This window comes from Mus musculus, chromosome 9 (genome assembly GCF_000001635.26).
Source record: "Mus musculus strain C57BL/6J chromosome 9, GRCm38.p6 C57BL/6J".
In the NCBI taxonomy this organism is placed as follows: domain Eukaryota; kingdom Metazoa; phylum Chordata; class Mammalia; order Rodentia; family Muridae; genus Mus; species Mus musculus.
In genome coordinates this window covers 28,380,373-28,406,481 of record NC_000075.6, presented here as the reverse complement: position 1 = coordinate 28,406,481, position 26,109 = coordinate 28,380,373, and the positions used below count along the sequence as shown (strand labels likewise).

At 43.6% G+C, this 26,109-nt stretch overlaps 1 protein-coding gene and 1 long non-coding RNA gene across 9 annotated transcripts in view; one reads left to right on the top strand and one right to left on the bottom strand.

Annotated features, from left to right (window-relative positions):
- Opcml (opioid binding protein/cell adhesion molecule-like) overlaps window positions 1–26,109 on the bottom strand; it is a 1,134,695-nt gene that overhangs the window by 518,929 nt on the left and 589,657 nt on the right. For 3 of the 8 annotated variants that reach the window (XM_011242559.3, XM_030244423.1, NM_177906.5), the window contains one exon: window positions 2,070–2,154. In XM_011242559.3, the coding sequence (XP_011240861.1) occupies window positions 2,070–2,154 (85 nt within the window). Of the gene's footprint in view, window positions 1–2,069; window positions 16,967–26,109 lie in introns of those variants that run through there. The other 5 variants (XM_006510439.4, XM_006510435.4, XM_006510434.4 and 2 more) reach the window with 5 other exon arrangements.
- Window positions 10,291–26,109, top strand: part of Gm39313 — a 31,771-nt gene continuing 15,952 nt past the window's right edge. Inside the window, exon 1 of the long non-coding RNA XR_870600.3 lies at window positions 10,291–10,427. This is a non-coding gene — a long non-coding RNA (predicted gene, 39313). The remainder of the gene's footprint in view (window positions 10,428–26,109) is intronic.

Here is a 26,109-nt window from a genome sequence, read left to right as displayed (position 1 = left end):
GGGAAGAAGTGAAGGAGACCATAGGTAACAAGAAAAGAGTGTCCGGTGGAGGCACCTTGTAAGATTAGAGCAATGGAAGAGAAGATTACACGAGGTAAAATCTGTAGAGGAGATCCAGAGAGTAATAGGTGGGCACAGGGATAGGTTTGTCTATAGCAGGGGAAAGGGGCAGAAGAGAGAAGAGAGACAAAATCAACATGGCTTGTGCTGACTTTTAAAAGTCAGCTACCACAACGGTCAGGTAAGCAGCAGCAGTCATAGTTGAACATACACATTGTTGTTTCCACAAAGCATGAAAAGCAACCATTCAGCTTTTCCTTTTTTATTCCCCTTTCCCATTACCAAGCCCAGCTGTTAAACATTAGAATTGAAGATCATGAAAACAGGCCAGTAGCTAATAAGAGAGAGAGAGAGAGAGAGAGAGAGAGAGAGAGAGAGATTGAAGCTTGAAGCTCGCCCTCTGCTGGTAGAACTGTCTTACTGCACCCAGAAGGCAGAAGCTCAAGTTTCTAAGTTTTTTATTTAATTTTCAGGGACAGGAAGGAGGAGGACAGCAGAATTTGTAAATTTATTAGTGATATCCCCCTTGTTTATGAAACAATTCATTGCCTCTAACAAAAGACTGAAAGAACAAGAGGTATTTGGCAGTGTTGAAACTCTTTTGCCACTACTACTACTATCCACATTTCCTGGGTTCACATACACTGCGGTTAGATGCTTTTGGCACCTTTGAACCACCAGTCCCCTGCAAAAGTGAAGTCCCACAAATCATACCTCAAAGAGCAGACCTGGAACTTTCCTTGAAGCAACACAATAAGGATAAGGCACTCTCATCCACTACAAGCTAAGGGGTGCTCAAAAGATGAGAAGCACTTGTAACTCATGCTGTCTTTAGGACCATGCAGGTCAAGAAGACAGGACTTTGGGATCTTTCACTAGCTGAAAAGATGATTTACCTACGAACCTCCCAAGGCAGAAGGGATCCAAATTTAACCCTAGGGTTCATGTGAAAAGATTTCTTCCTCTGGGAGATATCTGTGTGTGTTGGAAGGACTCCACAAGGAAAAGCACAGAGAACAGGAAGAAGGAAATCCCACCCTCAATATCTCCTTGTAGAAGCCAGGCATTCTGGCTGCAGAATCTGGGTCAGAATATTTTATTTTCACTATAACCATCAAAGTCATAGGCAGGGCAAACACATTCACCCTGTGTACACTGAGACATACTTAAGCTGGGATGTCCCTGAATCTGTCTCCTAGGACCAGAACTGCCTCATTAAAGGGATAAAAGATGATATCTGCTGAGCTCGTGGAAAGTGGTGGCTGCATTTTTATTAAAGTCTCTGCTGCAGCAGGCCCAGTCCCCAAAGGTTCATATTCCAAGCATCTCCACCCCTCTGCCTGGAGCATGGAAGTGATTCTCTGTAACTCATTAAGCTAAAACAAAAAGCTTCCCTATTGTGCTTCTCACACAGGAATGATGTCGGTGCATAAAAGCTACATGCTTGCTCTTCTTGGTCCCAGCCCATAAAAACACAAAGGCCTCATAATTTGCATCAGGGCCCAAGTGCACCGCACAGGGTTAGACTGAGGGGCTGTGTCTTCCTAAGACTCATAAAAAGTCGTGCCCTGGCACAGGAAATCTAAAGCCTTCAATTGTGAAATAGCCCCAACACACGCTGCCATCACAGATGGTTAGCTGAGGGCGATCCTGTGTCATCACATCCTCCTGGCCTGGAAGAAAAATCCAAGGGTATTTAGTTAACTACGCAGTGTCTCGTCCGGGTGTGAAACTTGCCATCCCATTGCTCCATGAATATATGACATCCCAAGTGTAGACTTTAACATTGCCTGTAAGACTGCAGACCAAAAGAGCACCAAATGACAAGGACGTCCAAGAAAGCTGGTATCAGCAAGCACACGACGCAACTGGCCAATTCTTGGGCCCGCAAAAGGCCCTTTGCATGCTTAAATGCCCCTCATTCTAGCTTCCTTTTCTCTCTCCCTCACCCCCTCCCCTTGAAGCCATGTGCAATGGGTTCTGTCCCCAGATGAAGGAAGGCTCCCTACCTGAGGGTGGCGCTCTCCCCCTGCCGGACCGTCACGTTGTCCATAGCTTTGGGAAAGGTGGCATCTCCGCTGCGCACCGGCACTCCTGTGGGTACAAGGAATAGCAGCCTGAGAGACACGACCACGAGGCACTTCCAGGGCAGGAACAGGTACCCACAGACCCCCATTCTCGACAGCCACAACTTCCCAGAACTCCTGCAGCGACAAGGTCCTTGTCCCTAGCCCTCTCAGAACAGCCGGAAGTGTTGAGGGGCGAAAGCACACAGAGAGCGAACCAGGAGCTGGGAGCGGGAGAAGGCAAGGCTGAGTCCAGGCTCTCCGGAGCCTAATAATTCTTCCTCGGCTTCAGCCTCAGCTTTCCAGCCTAGCAGAACCAGATGCCCCCTCCTGCATCCAAAAAAGAGCTTTCTCGACGCTCCCTGGGGCGGAGGGAGCCCGGGGGAGGGAGAGCACGAAAGAAGGAGCAGGGACGAAGGTCACAGATTGTGCGTTCTCTGCCTTTCTCGGTGAAGCTACTTTAAGATTCAGTTGGGCGCGTTCTGCAGAGGTCTGGCATCAAAAGTTTATAACCCAAAGAAGGCAAGTGTCTCTGACAGAAAGGAGATGTCATAAAAAATTGTTTTTAAAGCTCCTGATTTCAAGGAGAGGAGAAAATGTTTTATTAGATCACACACATGTTTGGATGGAGTTAGAAAACAGCCCCGAGTCTCGCATCTGGACCCCAAGGCGATAAAAAGTTCCACGCAGTGACCCGCAGCAGGTGTAGCCTGGTTCCTCCGCTTGCTCCGAAGCTGTCCTCCCAGTAGCCCAGTGGGCGAGTCCTGTTGGCCTGGCCCTCACCAGCCCGCGGAGCGCCGCGGCGCAGCTTTGGGCGCGGGGAGCTGAGCGGACTGCGGCCCCCGCCTCCTCCAGGGACGCTGCACGGGACGCGGGGACGCGCGGACGCCACGCTCAGCGGCCGCCCCCGGCCTCCGCGCCGCCTTCCTCCGGGGAGCAGCCCTGAAGCACGCGGGCCCCGACCGCCGGGGTTGTCATGGCAGCAGCAGCATCCCTGACCGCCACTTTCTCCCTGTGTCGACTCGGAGCAAGCCGGCTGGCGGGTGGTGCGGACTGCGCGCTCATCCCGGCTGGTGCTGGGCGCGGGCGCCCACCTTAACCCCCGCAGCGCCGAGACAGAAGCACCCACTAAGGCCCAGATCCCCGAGGGACAGTGGTGTTTCAAGGGGCTCCGCGCTCTCCTTGTACCAGAGCGAGCTGAGGAGATGTTGAGTCCCTTTCACTGCCTCCCCTGGTATGGGTGGGGAGGTAGAGGGGAGGGCTGGAGAAGGAGTTCTGGGGAAAGCAGCAAATTGAAAACTGACACTGGCACCTTCCTTCCGCAATGCCATGCAGAAGTTGTCAGACCCCGCCCTGGAGAACTGAACTGCCTTTGCCACTCCAGGTAGCTGAGCCCCTGTGGATGCCCAGTCCTCTGCAACTGTCCATGCAGGCTTTAGTCCTAAGGCACAGCTTTCCTGGGCCTATGCAAAAAGCTGTACTATGCTTCCTGTTTTGATGGCCTACCTGGAAACACTTAATGCCCATCCACTCCATGTCTTGCCTCCCTAGCTGGCAATTGAATTTCTTCTTACAAGACAGCATGCAAAGTAATCCCCACTATCTGTGCATCTTATTGTGGGGAAAAGGAAGAGCTGGGGAAATCACGTGGAGATCCTAAACTGTAGTAGGACTGATCTTCAGAACATCCATCTATGACTTTCTGATCACAGGAGAAAGCATCATTATAGCGCCAAGAGGGAACTCCAGGATACAGTGTTCCTAGAGGCCAGTCTCTAGGTTCCTTTGGGCTAAGATCCATCTCCTTCAGTCTAAACCCAAAAGCGCCAGTTTTCCTTGGGCCTGCCATTATTCTTGCCCCTGCTCTGCCTGGCAGAAGCCTCCCCTCTCTGCGTGGCACTCGTGCCTGTATCCTAATTTAATGGTTGCTATGTGCGTCTGCTCCACTGTATTCTTTTTTTTTTTTTTCTCGGAGCCTTTTGTTAAATTAGGCAGGGCTCCACACAATTGCCAAAATGAAATGTAATTCAAAAATAAGCATTAAGCTCTTCGTGTTTATTACTTTACTTGCCGAAGGATACAAAGGCATCCTACCTGTTTCATTTCCAAGGGACTGAGCAAAAAAAAGGAATAGTGCCCCAATCCCACTTGTAAAAATGCTTAGCTCATGTACATGTTTTAGGCTTAAAATTTTTTAATTAGAGCATCTTACCTTGGAAGGATAGAGTACTTATCGCTAGTCTTATCAGCTATAGTGAAAATTATATTGGGAGAACAAGTACTGCTCAGACGGGAATGGGAGACAAGACTCCTTCATAAGGTTTTGGGCTTGCAAGGCTGAGAGAAGAAATTGTGCAGACAGCGATTGGGTGATACTGGGAGCACTACCAATATTTGGGGAACACCCCCAGTATTTGGGGATTACCACTGCTCCTCCAGCTTCTACACTCCCCTACACCCAAGAAGGCTGAGGAAACACCCACTAGTTTTGATACATGTTTTTCTCCCAGAAAACAGTCTGAGCTTTCTCTACATACATAATCCTCTGGACCCTGTGATGCTGGGATCCAGAATCAACAGCTAGAAAGGCTCTTACATGTGTTACCCTGTATGGTGACAATGAGATCCTGTGCTTAGAACTTCTTGTCACCGAACCTGTATCTTGTTTAGGGGTGAGGATATAAGCTGAGCCTGGTCAGAAGGTCCCAGGTCCTCTGTCCCTGCTGCTCAGTGGTATCCTCCTCAGATCTTCTCAGACACCTGTTGGTCTGATTTCTTATCAGGAAGTGAGGGTGAGGCTATTGTTGCATTAACTCAGGAAAGGTGGCTTGAGATAGGAAGAGTTATTGGAAATGTGAAGAAAGAAGAAACATGTGCAAATTTCCAGATGGGACGAGGATGACTGAGGCTGGTGAAAAACAGAAGCAGAGATGAGCTGACGTGGAGATAAGAGTCCTCAATAACACACACTGAGGCTTGTGCCTGTGAAGTAACAACCTCAGAAAGTGACTGTTTTCCAGGCTACCTTCCTCCAAGTAAAGGCTTCTGGGGACTGAAAGACCAGAGGCCTGGCTCTATACTCTCCTGTCACCACAGCTCCTAGCTTAGTCTCTGTGACAGAATAAATCTGAATCCACGAACTTTTGAGTCAAGGAAGACACTGTAAAGATCTTATCTGTATGGGCAAAGGAAACAGAGTTGAAGATTACAATGAACACGATTAAACAATTTGTGCCAGGAATATTCTGGGAAAAGCTTTGGCCCCTGGTATGATAGGATAGGCTTCTAATTACACCTTCTTGGATGTATGAATTTATATGTAGAAACAATTTATCATATGGAATACTGGCTTTGAAGCTGGGTTTTCTGTTCAAATATGGAATTCTCATGTCTCCATCTCTGTGCAACTCATACCAAACAATACCTATCTCATCCAAAGGGTAGAGAGCACAACTGTGTCTAATTATAGCTGGAAGAATGCTTAATCAAAACAGAGAAGGTGACCAGCACACAGACCCTTAAAAGGAGAGTGTATTCTTTATAGTCCCCAAGAGAAGGACCATATCACCCAGTGACATATCCAGGGTTGGTCTGGAGATATAGAAAGTAAGAAGAAATGTGGCAAGAGGCTTTCTTATGGTTTCCATGGGAGGGGTTGGACAAGGAAGGATGGGAAAACTGGGTTACATATGGGGGATAATATTTTGGCAGGTTCTGTGGGTGATAGCTTGGTCCTGGCTTAAGGTAAGAAGTAGTCTCTTGGTCTGGGAAGATTAGAGAAAGAGGTTCTTCCATCCAGGAATGAGGCAGGCTTGGAAAGCCAGTATCTCTGGGAGTAGAAAGGTCTAATCAAATACATGTATGGAGGAGATCAATTTGGATTAAACCTATAGATGCAGTTGATGCTGTGAAGGCTGGGAACCATCATTAACACACTTTATGGTTCTATAGCACAACATGTATTTTTATGTAATAACAGGTGACATGGAGAAAGGTTTGAGGGAAAGGTCATAAAACCCCTTGGGCACGGGAGAGGGTCAACTTACCTACACAACCTTTGTTACTTATGACAAGATCCAGATTTCAGGGGCTATAGTCCACACAGGGCAAGATAACTGCGTACCTGGAGAGAAATCGTTGTGAATGACTGAAGAAAAGCAGACTTTTAGAGATGGAGGAAAGGAGAAGTAGACAGGAAGAAAGGCTGTAAAGAGTTCTGGTGGCTTCCAGAAAAGAACTCTAGTGACAGGAGGCAACTTGAACCAGCAGGTGATATCTGCAGCCTACAGATTGAGTGGCCCAGAGAACCTAGGTTAGAGGAAGAAGCATCCTAACAAGAAAATGCATGGCACAGCCTAATGATGTTTGGTTAAACCTGATGAAATCAGATGGTGAGATGATGTTCCCATTGTTTTCCTATTTAGGTGTAAACTGTGGTTGGTGATAGAATCTCACTTGCCTCTTGGGAAGATAACCCAGTACAAGTGGGTCCTTGCCTCATGTCACAGAAGGACAACCAGTCAGCAAAAACACTGCGTTAAGACTGTCAGGCAACTTCTGCCCAGAACCTAAAGAGTATCTGGCTCCTAATACTTCAAGGTTTCTGTGTACTGCTACACCTGCTGCATTCTGCATGTCATGTATGCATAAGGTGTGTGTGTGTGTGTGTGTGTGTGTCTGTGTCTGTGTGTGTGTGTGTGTGTATGTTTCAAAGTGGTATTCTAGGTTGTGCAAACTGGCTCTTCATGAATCACATAGCAGTAGATAACCAAGGCAAATTAAAAAAAAAACAAAATTTTAAAATGACAAAAACTCTTAACTCTGGAAAAAGAATATAGGGAGATAGTTCAGTGAGCAGTGTTTGCCTATCACACAGGAATCCCTAGGTTTGATCCCAACATCACATAGTCTGGGCACAGTGACAGCTGCCTGTGATCTAAGCACAAGGAAAGCAGAACAATGAAATTTAGAAAGTCAACTTCATTCTCTGCTATATAGTGAGTTTGAGGCCATCCTGAGCTGCAGGAGACCCTGGCTCGGTATTTTTTTCCCTTTGAAAGCCCTCCAGCACTATTTCCAATTTTCTCACACATTAAACCACTTACTAATCTGTAAATATGATTACATGTCTATTTTATGGTGGGCAGTCTTTAAAGGACTGGAGATGCAGTAGCCCATTAATAACACAAATATTTTTATATGCCTTCCTGCAAGGGTGTGAATAAGTATTGAGGTGGGAAAAGAGATCATGAAAAATAAGTAAATAGACATATTTAGATTGGGCAATGTGCTATAAAAAAAAAGTGTTATGGGAGTTGACGGGATGGAAAGGATGATAAGTTAGGTAGTTAGAGAAAGCATCTTTGCAGAGGTGACATCCGAAGGGAGACCTGATTGACTATTGGATCCAGCCAAATTGGGCCATGAAAATGGCTGTTGTGAGGTGACTGGCAGAGGAGCTTTAGGTGAAAGCAGAAGGCATGAGAGCATTGGATCATGGGCACCACCGAAACTGTATAAGGATTTAATTTTAAATTCAGTGCAATAACTTCAGAGACTTTCAGCAGGCAAGTACCAGGATCTAAGAGATGAAACCTTTCAGATGCTTTGACCATGCTGTAGGCTAGAGAATGGATTGCAGGAGTACCCAAAGAGTAGGAGAATGGGAACATCAATGTCAATGGGAATAGTAGCATCCAAGGCAAAAGGAAAGGGAAGGGGCAAATGCAATAGCTAAGATTGGCCCCACATTTGGATTTGGGGGTGGAGTAAAGGAAAAGAATCAAGTGTGATTTTGATAGCTAGCAAGTGCAACTCTCTGTAATATGGATTGAAAAAGAATATCCTGGAGGCAATGGGTTTGAGGAGACGACAGCCTATTGCAGACGTCAGGATGAAACAAGAAGGAAGAGCCTGAAGGAACAGCGGAGAACTGGGGGCAACACCATTTTTTTCTCATCCTCAACATGCTTTCTTATTTGCTATTTTTGAAGGGCATTAAAGTTCTCCTTTATGGATGTGTCCTAGGGACAAAACAGTCAAAGCATCTTTATTGGACCCAAAGGCTCCCGTGCCTTAGCCTGTACCTTAAAAACAGACTATTGCATTACATCCTGTCTGACCTGAGATAGCCACTTAACTGCTGGCATCTCAGTGCTTCTTGCCTGCTTGATCACATCTGATCTCTACAGAGTAGAGTCTAGCATGATGCTATCACTATTTGTTAAGAAAATGGAATGTTGCTCATTTATAATGTAAGTGGAAGGACTCAGATTTAGGACCACAAACTCCATTGTAACCTCCTGGCTGTGATTTAGAGCAAGGAAAAGCCTCTATTTTATGGTGTCTCGTGGATAAAAGGGTTTGGGGCACTGCAGTTAGAGGCTAGACTGACTCCCACCTCAACAGCCCACCATCTGTGCAACATTACTTCTGTTGCTTAGCTAAACTAGCCTCCAGCTTGCATCTCTATAAATGCAGGCATGATACCAATACATTTGTACAGTGTTTATGAGGGTCTAACCTAGCCATCTCAGGCTGTCAAAGCAAATCTACACACTGGTGGCTTCAACAAGAGAAACTTCCCTCTTATAGTTCTGTACCTTAGAAGTCTGAGATCACTGAGGAGGGCTCTCCTCCTGGATTCTGACAGCTACCTCCTGGCTGTATGTGTATCCATGGCACACAGACTATGCTCTCTTTGTTACAAAACCACCAGTTCCATAGAGTCAGGATCACTTTTATATCCATACCTAAGTAACTATAATCACCTTCTGAAAGCCCCACCTCCAAATACTGCCACATTGATGGTTTGGACGTCCACATATGAATTTAGGACTTCTTAATGCAATTCAGAACAATGTTAAATGACACACTGCATAGACTGACTATTCTTCCATGATGCTAGTCCTTATTTAACAAAAGAAAAAGCACTATCCTTTGATATAACTGGTTTCTTCTCTGAAGTGCCTCTGTGGACAAATAAGCTGTAAAAAAATCAAGGCCAACACATTTGCAAGAAATGTGGTGTGTGTGTGTGTGTGTGTGTGTGTGTGTGTGTGTGTGTATTTCTCTGCCTATCTCTCTGCCCCCCTCCCCCTATGTCTCTCTCTCTATTTCATTTTAAGAAATAGCCTGTTTTAGAAATAGAAATCACCACTTCCAAATGAAAAAATTACAAGATCATTACTAAGCTGCTTTACCTCAAAGAGCTTGCCTAGTTGTGGATTGCTGTTGGGAAATTCAAGGCCCCACACAGATAGCCAAACTGATCCATAATAAAATTTGTATCCAGCCATTAAAGCAATTTCAAACTGTGTGTTATTCAGAAATGAGGAAAACTTACAGCTTGTGTTTATCAGAGGAGTGTTGTGCCCAGCTGCTCTGTGTGCATTTGAAAGAAGCATGAAAGAGGAAGCCCATAATTTGAGGTATATTTGTATCACAGAAACTCATCTACATAAGGTGGACCCAGAGAACAGGGTAACTGAGGAAATACCATGGTGTAGGCTGCTGAGAGACACAGGACATGGGGATGGACATGGGTAGGAATGTGTTGCTAATGAGCAGAATGGTAAGGGTGACTTGGCTAGACTAATGCGATGCATCAGCTGACAAAGTGCTCACAGCACAAGCAGGAAAGTTGGATTGCAGCACCCATGTGAAAATCCAGGTACAGAAGTGGATGACTCTGATCCCAGAGCTGGGATGCAGACACAGGAGGACCATGGGGGTAACAGGTAACTTCTATCTAATTACTGAGCTCTGGGTCAGTGAAAGACTCTGTCTCAAACCTGAATTAGAGAAGCAACTGAGGAGACACTTATTTTTAAAGACAAAAGTGTTTCTCAAAAATATACCTACACCTCTATAATTTGACCCCACATACATGCACACTTGAACAGATATTTTTAAAAAGTGACTGAACTTCCTTTTGGGGCAAAAAATAGTTGCAAAAAATACAATTGCATGTGAACTGTGGGTAAAGGTAGGGTCTGTGTCCTCAGGATCCAAAAGCAATCCTTCTACAACAGCTGCCCAGCCATGGTTGAAAACATCATTTCTCACTACTTTTTGCATATTTCCCAAGTAAAATGCATATTAAATGGTTTTCCTTATCACAACTAACCTAAAATTTCTGATGAGTTTAATCCTACCTTTGTCTTTTTTTTTCCTCCTAGACTTCACATTCTTCTTCATGGAGTACACATCTATCTACTACATCAGGGAAAAGGCACGTTAGTCAGGGATTAAAAGCCTGACCTTAATCCGAGCCTTGCCATTTAAGATCTGAAATGTGAGGTAAGTCACTTGCCTGTGAGTTTGTGTTTGTTCATCTATAGGCAGTGTTAGCAAAGATCCTTTGTAGCTAGCTAGGCTTGGTGGTGTGTGTCTATAATCCCAGACACTCAGCAACTCAGGATGCTGAGAAGATAGTGTCACGTGAGCCTAAGAGTTTGAGACTGGCCTAGTTGACATAGCAATGCCTCATCGCCAAATAAGCATTTTTAAAAAAAAGTAATAAAAAACTCCTTGCAGGCTTTGGTCTGAGTGTCACAACATATATAGCAGATCCCAAGGCAGAAGTCAGCATGATGGCATCTACCAGACAATTGATTTTTCTTTTCTATTTTTAATGCCAAAGTGATAAAACAAAGAAAGCACAAACAAAATAATCGATGGACAAGTTAAAACAACAATGATAACTTAAAATCAACATAAAACAAGCACATGAATAGTAAAACAAGACACATAATTGCATGTGGAGAGGAATCTACCAGTTTCCCCAAATTAGAGTCAAGTGACAGCTGTGGAATGCAACTGCTACAACATCAGTCTTGGATCCCCTCACCCTTTCCAAGTCTCCAAGTGTATTTCACAAGAATCTATCTCCCATAAGAACTGCAGGGGCCCTGATAACAAAGTGTTTGCTCATCTTGATCCCTTTCCTACAGGCAGGATCCTGGCACAGAGTAAGAGCTCTGCAAATATTTGCTGCAAGAGAGAGCTGAAGTCTGTTCGTTACAGTCTCTAGAAGGCCAGTGTATTAGTCTGTTTCCTCCAGAGTGACTGAGTTAATTATATGAACAGATAAGACAGACAGACGAATGTTTAGAAAGACAAACTGGCACGCAGAGAGAGAGGGGGGAGAGGGAGGGAGGGAGGGAGGGAGAGAGAGAGAGAGAGAGAGAGAGAGAGAGAGAGAGAGAGAGAGAGAGAGAGAGAGAGAGAGAGAGGTGAAAGGAGATTTGCTAAGGAGCTTGATCATACAATGACAGATGCTGGGGTTTTGGATATGGTTTTGCCTGAAAGCTGAAGATAATAACATGGGAATAATATGGTTGGGTCCAGATCCAAATGTCTTACAACGAAGGTGATATGAGTTTTGGTCTAAAGTGAATTTCTGGAAATATAGACAGCCTACCTCTATAAATTAGAGTCCTAATACTTCTGTAAGTTACAGAGTCCAAAGGCTAGCAGAGCCTTCATGTTTTTTTGCTATTTAAGGAAGAGATGGGTATATTACAGTTTCAGGACACAGAGGCAAATATCTTCCTTTCTTCTCCATTTTGGTCATATGTCCCAAGTCCACTGAAGATGGTTCTCTGCAGAACTGACACTCACCTGCTCACTCCCTGAAACACCCTTACAGGCACACTTACAACAACCAGGTTTTTTCCTTTCTTCCTTCCTTCCTTCCTTCCTTCCTTCCTTCCTTCCTTCTCTCTTTCTTTCTCTCTTTCTTTTTTTGTACCAACTTCCTAGATATTCCTTAATCCACTTGCATTGACCTGAAGTACATCATCACATTTGAGAAACCTGACCAAAGAGACCCAATGTCATCCCCAGGAACAGGTTCTTCTGGTATCCCTCCTCTTCTTTCTTGGCTCCCAAACTCTTCAACAGAGTGAACCATAATTGCATTCGAGCACCTCCCTCTAAAGACCAAGGATTTGGACCTATTTACACAGCCTTATAGAAAAACCAGCCTCATCACTTTACAGTCACAGCTCATGCATTTCTATAAATTGAAGACCAAAAAACATAATATGAGACCTATGATGAACAGACTTTCCTAAGCTCAACTTTCCTCATTATGATGTGGAGAAAATATTCTGTTATATTATTTTCTGAACTGCAATAAAAGATGACATAAATTATCTTCCATAGAGCTTGGCACACTGGGAATATTATTCATGAAGCAGATGTCCTGGCCTAACACTTCACCTGGGCTCTACTCTCTTCTTACTTAAAATAAATAAATAATCAGATACCTCTGGGACTTGTGTTTCTATTATAGTAAATGTTAGTTACCTAAGGCCTATCTTTTTTTATTAGATATTTTCTTCTTTACATTTCAAATGCTATCCCCAAAGCCCCCTGTTCCCTCCCCCTGCCCTGCTCCCTAACCCACCCACTCCCACTTCCTGGTCCTAGCATTCCCCTGTACTGGGGCATATGATCTTCTCAATACCAAGGGTCTCTCCTCCCATTGATGGCCGACTAGGCCATCCTCTGCTACATATGCAACTAGAGACACAGCTCTGGGGGGTACTGGTTAGTTCATATTGTTGTTCCTTCTATAGAGCTGCAGACCCCTTTAGCTCCTTGGGTTCTTTGTCTAGCTCCTTCATTAGGGGCCCTATGATCCATCCAATAGATGACTGTGAGCATCCACTTCTGTATTTGCCAGGCACTGGCATAGCCTCACAAGAGAGAGCTATTGCATACGCCAGAAAGATTTTACTGACAGGACCCGAACAAGGCCTATCTTTTACAAGTGCATTTATGAGGCAATGGGAAAGCTGAATTAGAACTCTATGAACACCAGGCTAGCCATAAATTTTCAACCTCACAACCTCAGCCTCCTGGGTTCTGACAGCCCACACTCATTTCTTATGGTGTTAATCTGTTTTCTGGTTTGCTAACCATTTTTTTTCCTTTTCTTTCTTTTTTACTCACTTATTTATTTATTTTTTATTTACCGATCTCTGCCCCCCTCCCAGTTCCCCACTCAAACAGTCCCTCCCTACTCCCCTTATTACCTGAGACAGTGGAGGCTCCCCTTGAGTATCCCCCTACCCTGGCAAATCAAGTCTCTGCACAGCTAGGGGCATCCTCTCCCACTGAGGCCAGACAAGGCAACCCAGTTAGGGGAACATAGTCCACACACAGCTTTAGAGATAGCAACTGCTCTAGTTGTTGGGGCACCTACTTGAATACCAAGCTGCACATCTGCTATGTATGTGCAGGTGACCTAGGCCCAGCCATGTGTGCTGGGGAGCCCCCAAGGGTCCAGGTTAGTTGATTTTGTTGGTCTTCTGTGGAGTTCCTATCCCTTGGGGGACCTCAGTTCTTCCACCAACTCAACCATAAAAGTCCTCAAGCTCCATCCATTGTTTGGCTGTAGGGATCTACATCTGTTTCAGTCAGATGCTAGGTGGACCCTCTCAGAGAACAGTTATGCTAAGCTCCTGTTCATAAGTATAACAGAGTATCATTAATAGTGTCAAGGATTGGTGCTTGCCCATAGGGTAGGTCTCAAGTTGGGCTGGTTATTAGTTGCCCATTCCCTCAGTCTCTGCTTCATGCCCAGTCCCTGCATTTCTTGTCAACAGGATAAATTTTGGGTTGAAAGTTTTGTGAGTATGTTAGTGTCCCTATGGCTCCAATGGGCTTCCTGTCTCTTCAGATTCCATATCCCTGCTGCTGTAAGTCTCAGCTAATGTCACCCCACTGATTCCTGGGAATCCTCTACCATTCCAGGCTCTAGCCAGTTTATTTATCTGTGTGGGGAACTTAGCTACTAGGACCAAGATATACTAGGGCCCCTTGATGAGAATTAGGATACAGGGATCATGACATGCTACTGTCCAAATGTTAATAGCCTCATAGAAGAAATAGATCAACTATAGTAAACAAATAATTATAGTATGATGTGAGAAGATTAAGATAGATAAAAGATGCTTTGGGGTTTGAAATATGGCCATCTAAATTAAGTGGCAGTCCCTAGAAAACTTTCCAGGTAGAGTTTCCTTGGTTGTCCTGTAATGGCCTGATAAGATCATACCTCCTGCCTCCAGGACTTCCCTGCCATGAAGGTCTGTATTCTCAAACTGCTATATAAAATAGACACTCCCTGTCTTAAATTGCCTTTTAAACAGCATTTTGCCACAGCAACAAAAGGACTAACTAATACAGAAAACCCATACCAAAAAGTAGGGCTGTGGTTATGATAAACACGGCCATGTGGTTCTAGGATATTTGGGATCAATTTGCTGGAGGAATGTGAAAGTGTTTGAAGCTGTGTCCTAGGAAAAGATTGGAAGGTGAGCAGAGCGTGAGGGACCACTCTGGTGGAAGTTTGGAAGACTAGAGTACAGAGAGAAAACAAACAGAGGAAAACCAGCTCATGGGGTTTCAAATGGGTACAAGAACAGGATTGGGAACTGGACAGGGTCACTCATGTTATAAGCTATCAAAGGAGCTGCTTATATCTGCCTGTATAATGAGGGCTGGGGTGAGGCTTGATGCATAAACAAATCACTGGCTCATTTGGTAAAGGAAATCTCAGACAGGATAGAAGACAAGTGATGTCATCCCCCTACCCCCAACCCCACCCCTACTCACTAGTTTTGTCCATGCACAGTGAAAGAAAGTCACAAGCAGAGAAAAAAAATTTTTTTTTGGTCCTTTGATGAGTCAAAACTGGAGTTTAAATAAACTTGCAGACAGATTGGGTTCAAAGAAAGCAGTTACAGTTGTTAAGGAGATTAGCAACATTAAAGACAAATATCCTATCTAGCACTGCACTGGGACAACGGGAAAGGTATCCCAAGGGAGAGATTCCACTCTCATCTATGGGTCTAATTTGGGATTATCTAAATTCACTTGAAAGACCAGAACCTAAGGTGAGAGTGCTGCTCAAGGCCTTACTCAAGAAAAAAGTCTTGTCCAATGCCCAAAATGATAGGAAAAGGAAAACTTGGAAATTTTTGTATTTGGTATGTGAGAAAAAGTCAAAATGTCTATCAAACTCTTGGAGGTTATGTGTTAGCAGTACACAACGACCTTTATTATCACTTGGATACAGGTGTGGAAATTCTACAGCAGACCAAGACCTATTCTAAGTGTGAACAATAGCAATACAGCAACGAGCCATGAGGGTCAAAAGACAAAAATTAGTGGTTTCTTCTATATATTTCCAGAAACGATTAGGAATATTCTTGCTTTGGAAAACAACTGTCTTGGGGAGTGTTTCAAATATTGAGCCACTCTTGGCCACATTTTAACCTGGCAGTAGAATTCGCCAGTTTTAACCATGTAATTTTGCATCTGTAAGCATGCTAGAGGTAAGAGTGGGGAGGACAAATATTGTGTGGCAGGATTGTCTTCTTTGTTTTCTGAAAGGAATCCCAAAGAGTCCATTGTGCAAAGCTATGAAGGTGATATCTAAATTGCAGGACAAACCCAGGATATCTGAGATGCAAGTTTTATAGGAACTGTGCTAAAGCCAGTTACAGGCATGGAGTGAAGAGGGGCTATACATGCTGTAAGAAGTAGAGCTGAGTAGGTGGGGACTCTCCAAGCCATTTAGATAAATCCATCCTGAGCCTCAGACCCTAAAGGTAGAGCTTAAGGATTTAGTGTTTGCCATACTGGGTTTACGTCTGGTCTTTCTTTGTTATGATTCTACATGTCCCTGTTGGAATGAAAGTATTTATTCTGTATTATTGTATATTCAAAGTTTGTAACCTCTGCTCACAGTTAAGACATTCCTGTTGAGCCTTTGGAGGAGACTTAGACTTTAGACTTTCATATTGGAATTGTTAAAGGCTATGTTGAATTTGGATTGTGTGTATTTTTTTTTTTTTTTATTTTGAGATAGCCATGAGACTCTTGGAACAGGAGGCTTTAAAAGTGATATGTTTGGATATCAGGTTGACAAGGGACCTGCATATTATCATTGTTAGCTGGATAGGATCTGGGCTTACCTAGGATGCAAATCTTTAGACATTCAAAGAGGAAAGAATATTCCTTATTATTTTTGAAAGAAATCACTAATTATTTTCTTTTGAGCCTCATAGTTCACTGCTGTATTGCTATTGCTACACTCAGAATGGATCCTGGTCTACAGTAGACTTTCTATATGTACATTCAAGTGATAATAAAGACAGCGTATACTTCTAACACATAACCTCAAAGAGTGTGAGAGAAACTTTAACTTTCAAGGTTCACATACCAAATACTAAAATCTCAATTTTTCTTTCATCATTTGGGCATCGGATAAGACTTTTTTCATAGTAGCAGAGCTGAGATTGACAGTACTTTTAAAGGCTGTTTGGTTGTTGTCTATGTCTATGTTGGAACACACTATTATTTATATTGTGAGAAGTTAATCATGGGAGAAAGCAGGTGGTGCTACCACATGGCTAACCAACAATGAAGATAGGCTTCAGATATGAGAATTTTAGTCAATAAAACGTAGCCAGATTTATCAGAAGTGGAGCTTATGATTTATATAGCCATTGTAACACACATCATTTCTGAATGAGCAAAAGGTTACTTTATAAGTACGGATGTCTCAGATAGCTCACCTGTCATTCTGAGGTCTGTGTAGGTTCTCACCCTAGCTGGGCACTGCGGTCCTGATCACACTTTTTGTGATCACACTTTAAACCTGTCAGCATCACCATCATTGGACATACACACACACACACACACACACACACACACACACACACACACACCACTCTAGAATTTGTTTCCCATCTGTGGCCCCTGGAGTGTATACACATCAGGACAACTATGCATATAGTCCTACCCATTTAGAGATGACATCACATGATAAGGTCAAAGATGAGATGATAGCAATGCCAACGGTAAGCTATCCATAGAAAGACTTTTCAGAACTGCACACTGGTATTACCACTCCTGTCTCATCATTTGCTCTCCTACACGCAATTCTCTAAGTTCTCTCAAATCTCTTTCTTGCCATGCATCTAGATAGAATCGGTGTAAGGAAGACTGGCAACACAAGAACAGTTTCTGCAGATCCTGAGGATCTAATTTGTCCTTGGTGGTAGGAGATGCAGTCTGGAGAACTGGGGGTGGGGTTTTGAACACACTGTTGATCGTCTCTCCACTCATGGGGAATCTGGAAATACAAAGTCCTAGAGAAAGGAAATGGGAAATGGAAAGTGAAATAAAGGGAAGGAAAGGGGCTACAGGTAAGGAGCAGGGTTGTGCTAATTATCTATTACCTAAGGTTCACCAGAGGTCAGAGCCAAGGGCATTGTACAGGTACAGTAATGTCAGCAACATTTGCAATAAACATACAGAGCAATACACACATACCTAGAAAATTATTTAATTTTCATACATATATATGAAAGACAGACACACACAGCAGGGTGGGGGGCAGGCAGAAGGAACACGGAGGGAGGGAAAGAGAACAACTTTTTTTTAAGGGACTCACTACCATGATTATGGAAACTCTACATCCATGATCTGCTGCATGGATTAACAAGATAGAAACCCAAGAATAGTTGAAAATGGGGTTGGAGTTTGAGTGATGGGGTTAATTGTTGGAAGAATTCTCTCCTCTCCTGTCTTTGTTCTTTCTAGTTAGGCTCTCAACTGACTGGATGAGGCCCACCCACCAATGAACCCTGTTTTTCAAAAGTCTGTAGACTTAAATCTTGATATTGTATATAAAGTATCAACCCAGAAACACCCTGAATGTCTGCACCATTGCCGATCCAGAATGACACATAAAATCAAGGATCGTGGGTCTGCATACAGCTTTGAAGCAGCTGTCCTAAAAGGATTAAAAGGAGTGTTCCTTTAAGAAGGTCATACTAAGAAGCAAAGAGAAGAAAAGTTACCGTCCTCTCATCCTAATATCCCCACCACAGGCAAGCTAATGCCCAATCTAATGCCTCAAAAGACAAAGCCACCTTTAGCATTTAAAGACTTCAAATTACAAAGTGCTTAGAAAAAGGAAGTACGTTGGTGAGAATGGATTTTATCCAAAGTGCAATTTGTTTTCCCTTTCATAAGTGGGGAAGAGGTTCCAAAGAGGTACAGAGCAAGGGGTTAGATGCCACAGAGAGTGAAAAAGAAAATGGACTACAGAGAGACCAAAAATAGCTCTTTAAGAGACATAATTATTCAGAGCTTCAATTTACCTACATCTACTTTAGAAAAAAAAATCAGAATCTACACATGACCCTAATACATGGCCCAGATTTAAATGTGGCACCTTGAATCTGGGGGATAGGAAGGAAATTGGAAGGAGACTTTTCAGGGCACACTCTGGCAGTGTTCAGGAGGAGGAGGGAAAGAGAAGAGAGGCTGGGCTGGGTTCTTCACACTCATAGTAATTTCTGTTATTGTTTGTTTGTTTGTTTGTTTGTTGTTGTTGTTTTTAAGTGAAGTTGGGTAGTTGCCCTCATTATGTTCCAGAATGGCAAACCATCCAAGAGACTCATACTATAAGGCAAAACTCCAGTCACCAATTAAACATGCAGTTGGGGGAAACACAGCTCTATCTTGTTCAAACTGCAGTGGGTACAGTGCTTAGGTCTTTGTCTTGATCATCAGCATTGAACTCTGAGCTATATAACAGAACAGAAAGAGTGTAGCTCTTCCCATTACTGCCACAGCCACTGTATTAGCATTTGGTGTCTCTAACAGAATACCTATGGCATAGAAATCAAAGGAGAAAAGGTCTTCTCTTATGGTTTCAAGATTCCACACCACATGGTCATGGCTGCATCCTTGTGATCTATGACAGCACAGTTGATGGGGGGAGGGGGGCAGTTTCTTCTTTCAAGGCAGAGCCTGACTCTTTGTTAGTAAATTTCCAATGGCACAGAATGGTACAAAATGTCTTTTGTACATGGGACTTGGAAGACACTTCAGATCCAATCCATCGCACTTACTTTAGAACATATACTTTACTGAACTTGTACACTATATCAAAGAGATACATTAATATATCTTGAGTGCATAATTCCACATTTGCCAGCAATTCTAATTCCATAGGGATGTCAGTGATATGGACCCAACCAGGGTGTCAGGAGCAGAGATCTACAGAGCCCCAAGCCATCCGGATCAGCAAGCAAGAAGCTTGTCTTCTCTGCAGAGAGAACATTTCTTGCTGCACAAACCGGAAATCCCATGTGGGAGAAAAGCACAACTGTTGTAGTGGAAGTGGGAGCTTGAGGGAGTCCAGGAGTCTAATGGCAGAGGTCAGCAGGGGAACGACAAGCTGAGGCAAGACAAGATCTCTGCAAAAGCACAGGCTGCTTGGGCGGAGGGTGAAGCAAGACTGTGAAATAAAGCTGTGTCTATTTTCCACCCTCTCCCTCCCCCTCTCCATCTGCCTGTCTCTTCCCTTTTCTCTCTCCCTCTGCCTCTTCTCCCTTTGCAAGCCTTCAGCTGCTAATTTCCATCCAACACTTCTCTCTTCCTCTGTCAAGATATCCTCCTTGCTAACCTCCCCCACCCCTTGGCAATGGGCACATTTTATTCCACAGATTGTTTGCCCGACAATTCCCGACGTGGTGATTTGCTCTGACATCTTTGTGTATGCAATCAGCCTATGTCACAGAGGGCCTGTGGAAAATGCAGGGGACCAGCTCTGCAGAGGACAACCTTGTAACTCTTCAGTGAGGCTTAGACACAAGGGGCTTGAAGGAAGGAGAGACAGGGGTATCATAAACTTCCCTTGCTGCAGGCTACTAGCAGTCTCCATTGGGACTCAGCTCTCCAGACCCCTGAATAGGGCATGAGTGACTCTTTTGCAAGTAGCAAGGGTCTGTCAAACACGAATCCCCATCATCCCCATCTTAATTAACACAAACTAATGGTGCTGGGTAGAGAGAGAGTACTAAAAATAGTTTTCTGGATAAACTGAGACAGAGACATAAACAACACAGCAAGCTGTACCCCAGTGTCTGCTCAGCTCTAAAACACTCACTCTTAGACACATTTAAATGGCTGGAATGTAAAATTGAATGCCTTTGCCTATTAAATCAGTAATAAATGTGTGTGTGTGTGTGTATTTATTTGTGGCATTGAGTGTGTATGAGTGTGTGTTTATGTACTGAGTGTGTATGACTGTGTGCTTGTGTATTGTCTATGTGACTCTTTGCATTGTGTTTGTGTGTGTAAGTATATGTGTATGTATGTGGCATTAAGTGTGTGTGTATGAGAAAGGGAGTGTGTGTGTGTGTGTGTGTGTGTTTAATGTGTTAGGGTTGTGGGATATCACAACAGGAAGGCAGACAGGAAATATCTGTCTTGTATTTGAAAATGGAAAATGTGAAATTATTCTAAAATAAAACATTAGAGAAATAGTGGAAAGAGCGAGGGATCAGGAGCATAGCTCAGCAGGAGGGAAGTTTTCTAGCCTGCACAAAGCCAGGGTTTGTTCTTCAATAGCACAAACTCACAAAAGAAAACAGATGAAGGAAGGGAGGACTAAAGGATGGGAGGGACAAACAAGGCCATTTTAAGAATGGCTAACATAAAAAATATGTCCTTCTAAAGAGCATACGATCCAAATAGCAAATAGATTGCCTTCCGTAGTACCTTCTTCATGTGAGTTGAAATGACTGATTGGTGGGTAGATAGATGCAGTGAAAGAGGAAAAGCCAAGAGAAATGCAGACTTGCAAAGAAAGGAGGAACAGCCCACACTCGGCATGGGGACAGACAGAAGTATTCCTCATCTATGAGGAAACTCTCACAATAAAGCTACGGACACATGCATCAAGGGAGTGACTCTCAACAGGTCATCATTTCAGGCTTTGCAAGGTCACTTTGTCTCTCTTTTTTCCAGTTTCCTTACCTGTCACAGAAATCATTAAGATTTTCAAATTCCATAAGCTACAGATATGTGGCTGTGGCTGGAACAAACACCTTCCTAGAAAAACATTCACATGTGTGTATCTTTTGGCTGCAGCCTAAACTACTTCTACCTGGCATGCCCTCCTTTTCCCATTGGCTTTGAAACGTATCCTCATGGCACAGTTCACTTGCCTCCTCCCTGGGCAACATTCTCATGTCCTCAGCATAAGTAGTACCTGTCTTCCATGGGCCTCCTGTGAATTGCTGCTCCTTCCTAGAGTCACAAAGCTATACAGTTTTCCTGATTGGATACAGGACACACACTCTCTGCAAATTTAGTGAAGTCTGTTGCTATACCCAGTGCCAAGTGTGATGGTTAGTGCTCCTTCAGTGTTTGCTGAATGACATGGAGTGACACTCCTCCATATGGGGACCCTCTCTTAGCTGGATGCTTGAAGTAGTGTGTTCAAGGATTTTAGGAAATGCTATGGTTAAATATTTCCCAAGACAAACCAGGCAGGGAAACTGATGTCACCTCACTCAGTGGAGAACTGGACTCTCTTGGCCCAAACACCTTCCCTTGTCATAAAGAAGACAGTCATCTGCAGGGCATGCTCGTGAATGCACATTCCTGTGTGATTAACAAGCTCCCACGCAGTAAGGAGAGTAATTTTTTCTCATACATCAGAAGTTTACCTACTCAGTGATTTCTACTCTGACTTGGAGCAAAGGATTTGATGTCTAGGCTGTAGTGAAAGAATCAAAAGCTGTGGTCCAAAGGAAACCCAGCTATTAGTTTCATGTTTGTCATGGGGGGGAGGGTGCAAATTAAAGACATATGCCATTTATTTCTTTATAAATACCTCCTTCTCATTGTGCAAATCTTCCATTACACCCACCTTCTACTCTGTTCCCTAGCCATGGCTAGTGGGCTAAACTCTTCTTAGTTTGGGCGCCCTTTCAGGGAGGAAGTTCTGTTAAGTCTTCATCACCAGGCAGGCATGCAACTGTCTCCAGGTTTTTATTCTTCATTTTAGTTTGGCCAATATTTACTTTAAATCAAGACTTTCTAGCTTAGCTTTTCTCCTTGCCTCCCCCACCTTAGAAGGACCTATCAGCCCTTCTTCCCCTGATCCAGAAAAAGCAAGCCCAATGTCATTTCTCTCAGCCAGATAGAGCAGGCAACCTGTGTGGTAGATGGCATAGAAATCTGCATTGTGAAACTGGGCACTGCCAAGTAGGTCCCAGGGTGTTGGCCCCAGGCTGTCAGGACTGTCTTGCCCTTAGCCACCTCACATTAAGAACCTTAGAGACATAATCACTGGCTCCAGTTGAGTTGGGAAATCTCTGTACCTTGGGGATATTGGATTATTGGTAGCCTTAGGCACATCCCTTTGATAGAATGCTAGCCCCCAAACCCATGATGTGCAATACCTCGCTCATAGTGCTGAGGTTTTGCTTGCAAATTTGCATGACCTTTGAGCAGGACCCCACAGGTTGTCCTGAAGTACTGACTGTGACTCTTTCCATTAGCATATTTGTTCTTTCTAATCTGCTTCCTCCATTATTTGGAAATGTAAGGGCTCTGATGTATCCAAGGTCCCACTGTTGGTAAATTCTGCCTCTTCTGAGCCTCATTTCAGCATTATGGCTACTGATGTTGTTGTGGTGGCTTCTTCGGTTCCTGTTGATTATTTTCATTTGATCACTGCCTCTGCCTTCACTCTATCTGTCTCCTAGCTATATGTAAAGGTTAGGTTCCCTGGAATCCAGGGCCACCAGCCATATCATGAACCTATTCATCATGCACTTGGAATTCAGTTGAACTCTTTCCTCCTCAACGTTGATTCAAGTCAGCGAATGTTCACTTCAGGATCAAGGCACAAACCATTCTGCAAGGGGGTCACAGTCAGGGAGGGAAGTTTCCAAGTCTAGCAGATAAACCATTCTGTGTTGATTCCTGGGAGTAGGGCAAATGAGGACCTTCTCACAAAGGGGTGCTGAGAAGAAAGTAGTCCAGGAAACCCCTTGAGGTTCAGACAGGATGGGAACTTAACAACAAGGGTAATGGGGAAGAGATCTTTCTTCATAGTCCTTGTCAGACTCATGTTGACTCTGAACATATATGGAAATATTTGAACTAGCAGAAAGAATTTACAAATCAGGTACATTCTTATGGTCATCTACAAAATCACTCTGAGCTACGGTCTTCTGGAAAATGAGCTAAGAGCACCTATCCATGTGACTGAGGGGTTCTGTGGAACAGCAGCAGACAAGCCAAGAACTTTGACTAAAAGACTCATCCTCCGTCAGCCTGTTCACCAGGGATCCCGCCTGTGTGATCTTCATCTTCCTCATCTTTCTTAATTTTCCCAGCCCTAGCCCAGATTAGGTCCTCTGTGGCCTCTTGTGGCTCTGAGGTCATGGGATGCCCTGGCAGATGCATCTAGACAATTTGAAATGTGGTCATAGGTAATATTAGTGTGGATTCTGCTAGGGGGGTTTGGTAGGCCACAGAGGAAGGTATTATTATGCCCAGTTTGAAGATAGCAAGATTGAGGCTGGGAAAGATTATAGACCTTGCTGAAATTCATATAGCTTGAAAGTGGAGACTTCCAAGCTCAGGCCAATCACTTCAAATCCCTGATTTTCTTATATTATAATATACAATGTATTGCCTTCTTATTTCTCAAAAATGTGACTTTAGTATCCTTATATGGACTTTTAGGTGATTAGCCATCCCCTATGTTTTCCTGTATCTCCCACTACTGTATCTCCACTGTGTAACACAGCATCAGAAAATAATACACAGCCAGAGTTCAGGTGCAACTCCATTATTATAGCTGAGGGCCCTAAAACAATTGACTTACGTGACTTTTTTTTTTCAGGCATCAGTTTTATTACTGGAGGTGGGACAGAAGGATGGACATTGAGAAAAAAAAACAAACAAACAAACCCAGATAGACAGGGATTCTTTAACATTAAGTCCATGAATCCTTGAATGTCTAATACATTCCTTTCTCACAATGATTGTGGTCATAGAAGTGAGCTGCTTGTGTTCTTCAGGGCACTGCTGTCAGAAGGCAACCTATGGGGATGTCCTCATTCTGAAGGAACATTGTCCCCAAGTCCACAGGTTCCCAGTGACTGACTAAGATAATGAGAAAAAGCCTGGTCACTTTCTTCCACCATAGTCCTGATGAATTCAGCTCCAGTTGGCCAAGGTTGCCATGGAACTGTAACACATCTTAACCTCTTAACTTCTCCCTTCTTCCATCTCCACATCATGCTCTTCTGGTAGGTCTCTATCAAGGATTCTCCTCCAGAGAGAATTCCCTAATGGCCATCTTGGACACTGCTCTCCAGCTCTGAGAACTTAACTTGGGACAATCACACACACAATGGCCATTATTACCTCTTCTTAGCTCTTTCCACTGTTGATAAAATCCGGTTTACTAATTTTTTTGTGTGAGAATTAAATAAAACACCATGTCCATACCTGGCATAAGCCAGGTAGAGAATCCCATACAGGGTTGACTTTCAGTCTGGGCATAGTGCAGACACCTGTTAGGGATCTGTAGGCCTCCTAGGGAGTCAACTGGCCTGCAATAGGCCAGAGATATCATTAGCCTAGATACCCTAGAACTGAAGACCACACAGTGATCAAGTTTACTGGATGGCAGGAAGGAAAGTCTCCACTGCCATTTGATAGCTGGCTGCTGCAACAGTGCTCACAGACATTCATTACAGGATTTAAATTCTTTATGTACATGGTTGGGTAGCTTTGGCTCCTATTATTTTTCTCATGACTGAACTTTCTCTTTATCTATCATCATTATATATCCCCACCTAGAGCAATGCTTAAACATTTCCTCATAATCTTTGTGAAATGATGCTATAGAAATAAGTCAATAAATGTGAATATTTTCATCATTGTAGGGCCTCATACGTCATGTGGTTCTGCCTAATTTTAGCACAGCCAGCACCTTTCATAGGACTGACAGGGAAGGCAATCATCACATCTGAAAAAGTCTATTTCCCAGTGCGCGCAGATACCAAAAAATTCACTTCAATTTACCTGATAGCACTTCACTGTTTGCCTCAACTTGCTTCCTCCTGGGGGTAGATATTTTAGATCTTTAAGATCAGCTCCCCTTCATTATGAAAGGTAAAGGGGGAAAAAACATACCCTGACCTAACAACAAAGCCTTAGACCACCCCTTGCTCTTCCTAATAAAAATGCACACCAAGCCCAGGCATCAGAACGAGCAGCCTGGACTAAATTCCATCAACCTTAGCCATACTGGTTAAACTGTGATGAATCCTGGTAGAAAAGGAGAGCAGGTCAGGGGTCAAGTGACTGGTTACCATGTGGAGGGGGCCTAGGAAGAAAGGACACAATCAAGCTCAGGGACAATGGAAAGTAAGCCCAAGAACAGACCCACGTAACAACAGCAACCAGTTCTGAGATCACAGCAGAGAGTTTCTGATATTGGAATTAGAACTGTCCTAAACAAGAGCAAAATCATGAATGATAGGTGGACTAAAGCTGGTTCTTAATGCAAGATGTGTGTAACTAAAATATGATGCTGCTGAAAGAAAGAGGACAGAGACAGAACCTTGGAGACCACCAGTAGCCACAGTGTAGGGAAATGCCTGGGAGCCAGTGAGGACAGAGAATGCTGTTTTTGAGTCCCACAAAGGTTGTAGAGAAATTATGAAAAAGAGAATGACAACATTTTATGGAAAATTCTGCCCCAGGAGGCAAAAAAAGAAAAAATAAGAAAAAAGAAAAGTGCTAAATATATAGGACAAACACACCTCACTAGACTTGCAAGACATTAGAAAGCTTTGGAGGAAAGACAAGATTAAAAGTGGATTAAAAAGTCAACTAGAGGTGAAGCATAAAAGATGTAGACCATCTTTCAAGTGGTTTACAGTAAAGATCTGTCCAGAAATATGAGAGCAACATGAAAAGCCAGGGGTGCTGGGAGAGTGCTTTGTGTTTGTCCTTTAACTTATGTTAAAACGTACATATGACTGTGGAAAATGGAGGGGACATAAGCCACAAAGAAGGTGCAGAAGAGGAAATAACGGATAAGACAAGCCTGCAAGGAGACTTGGAG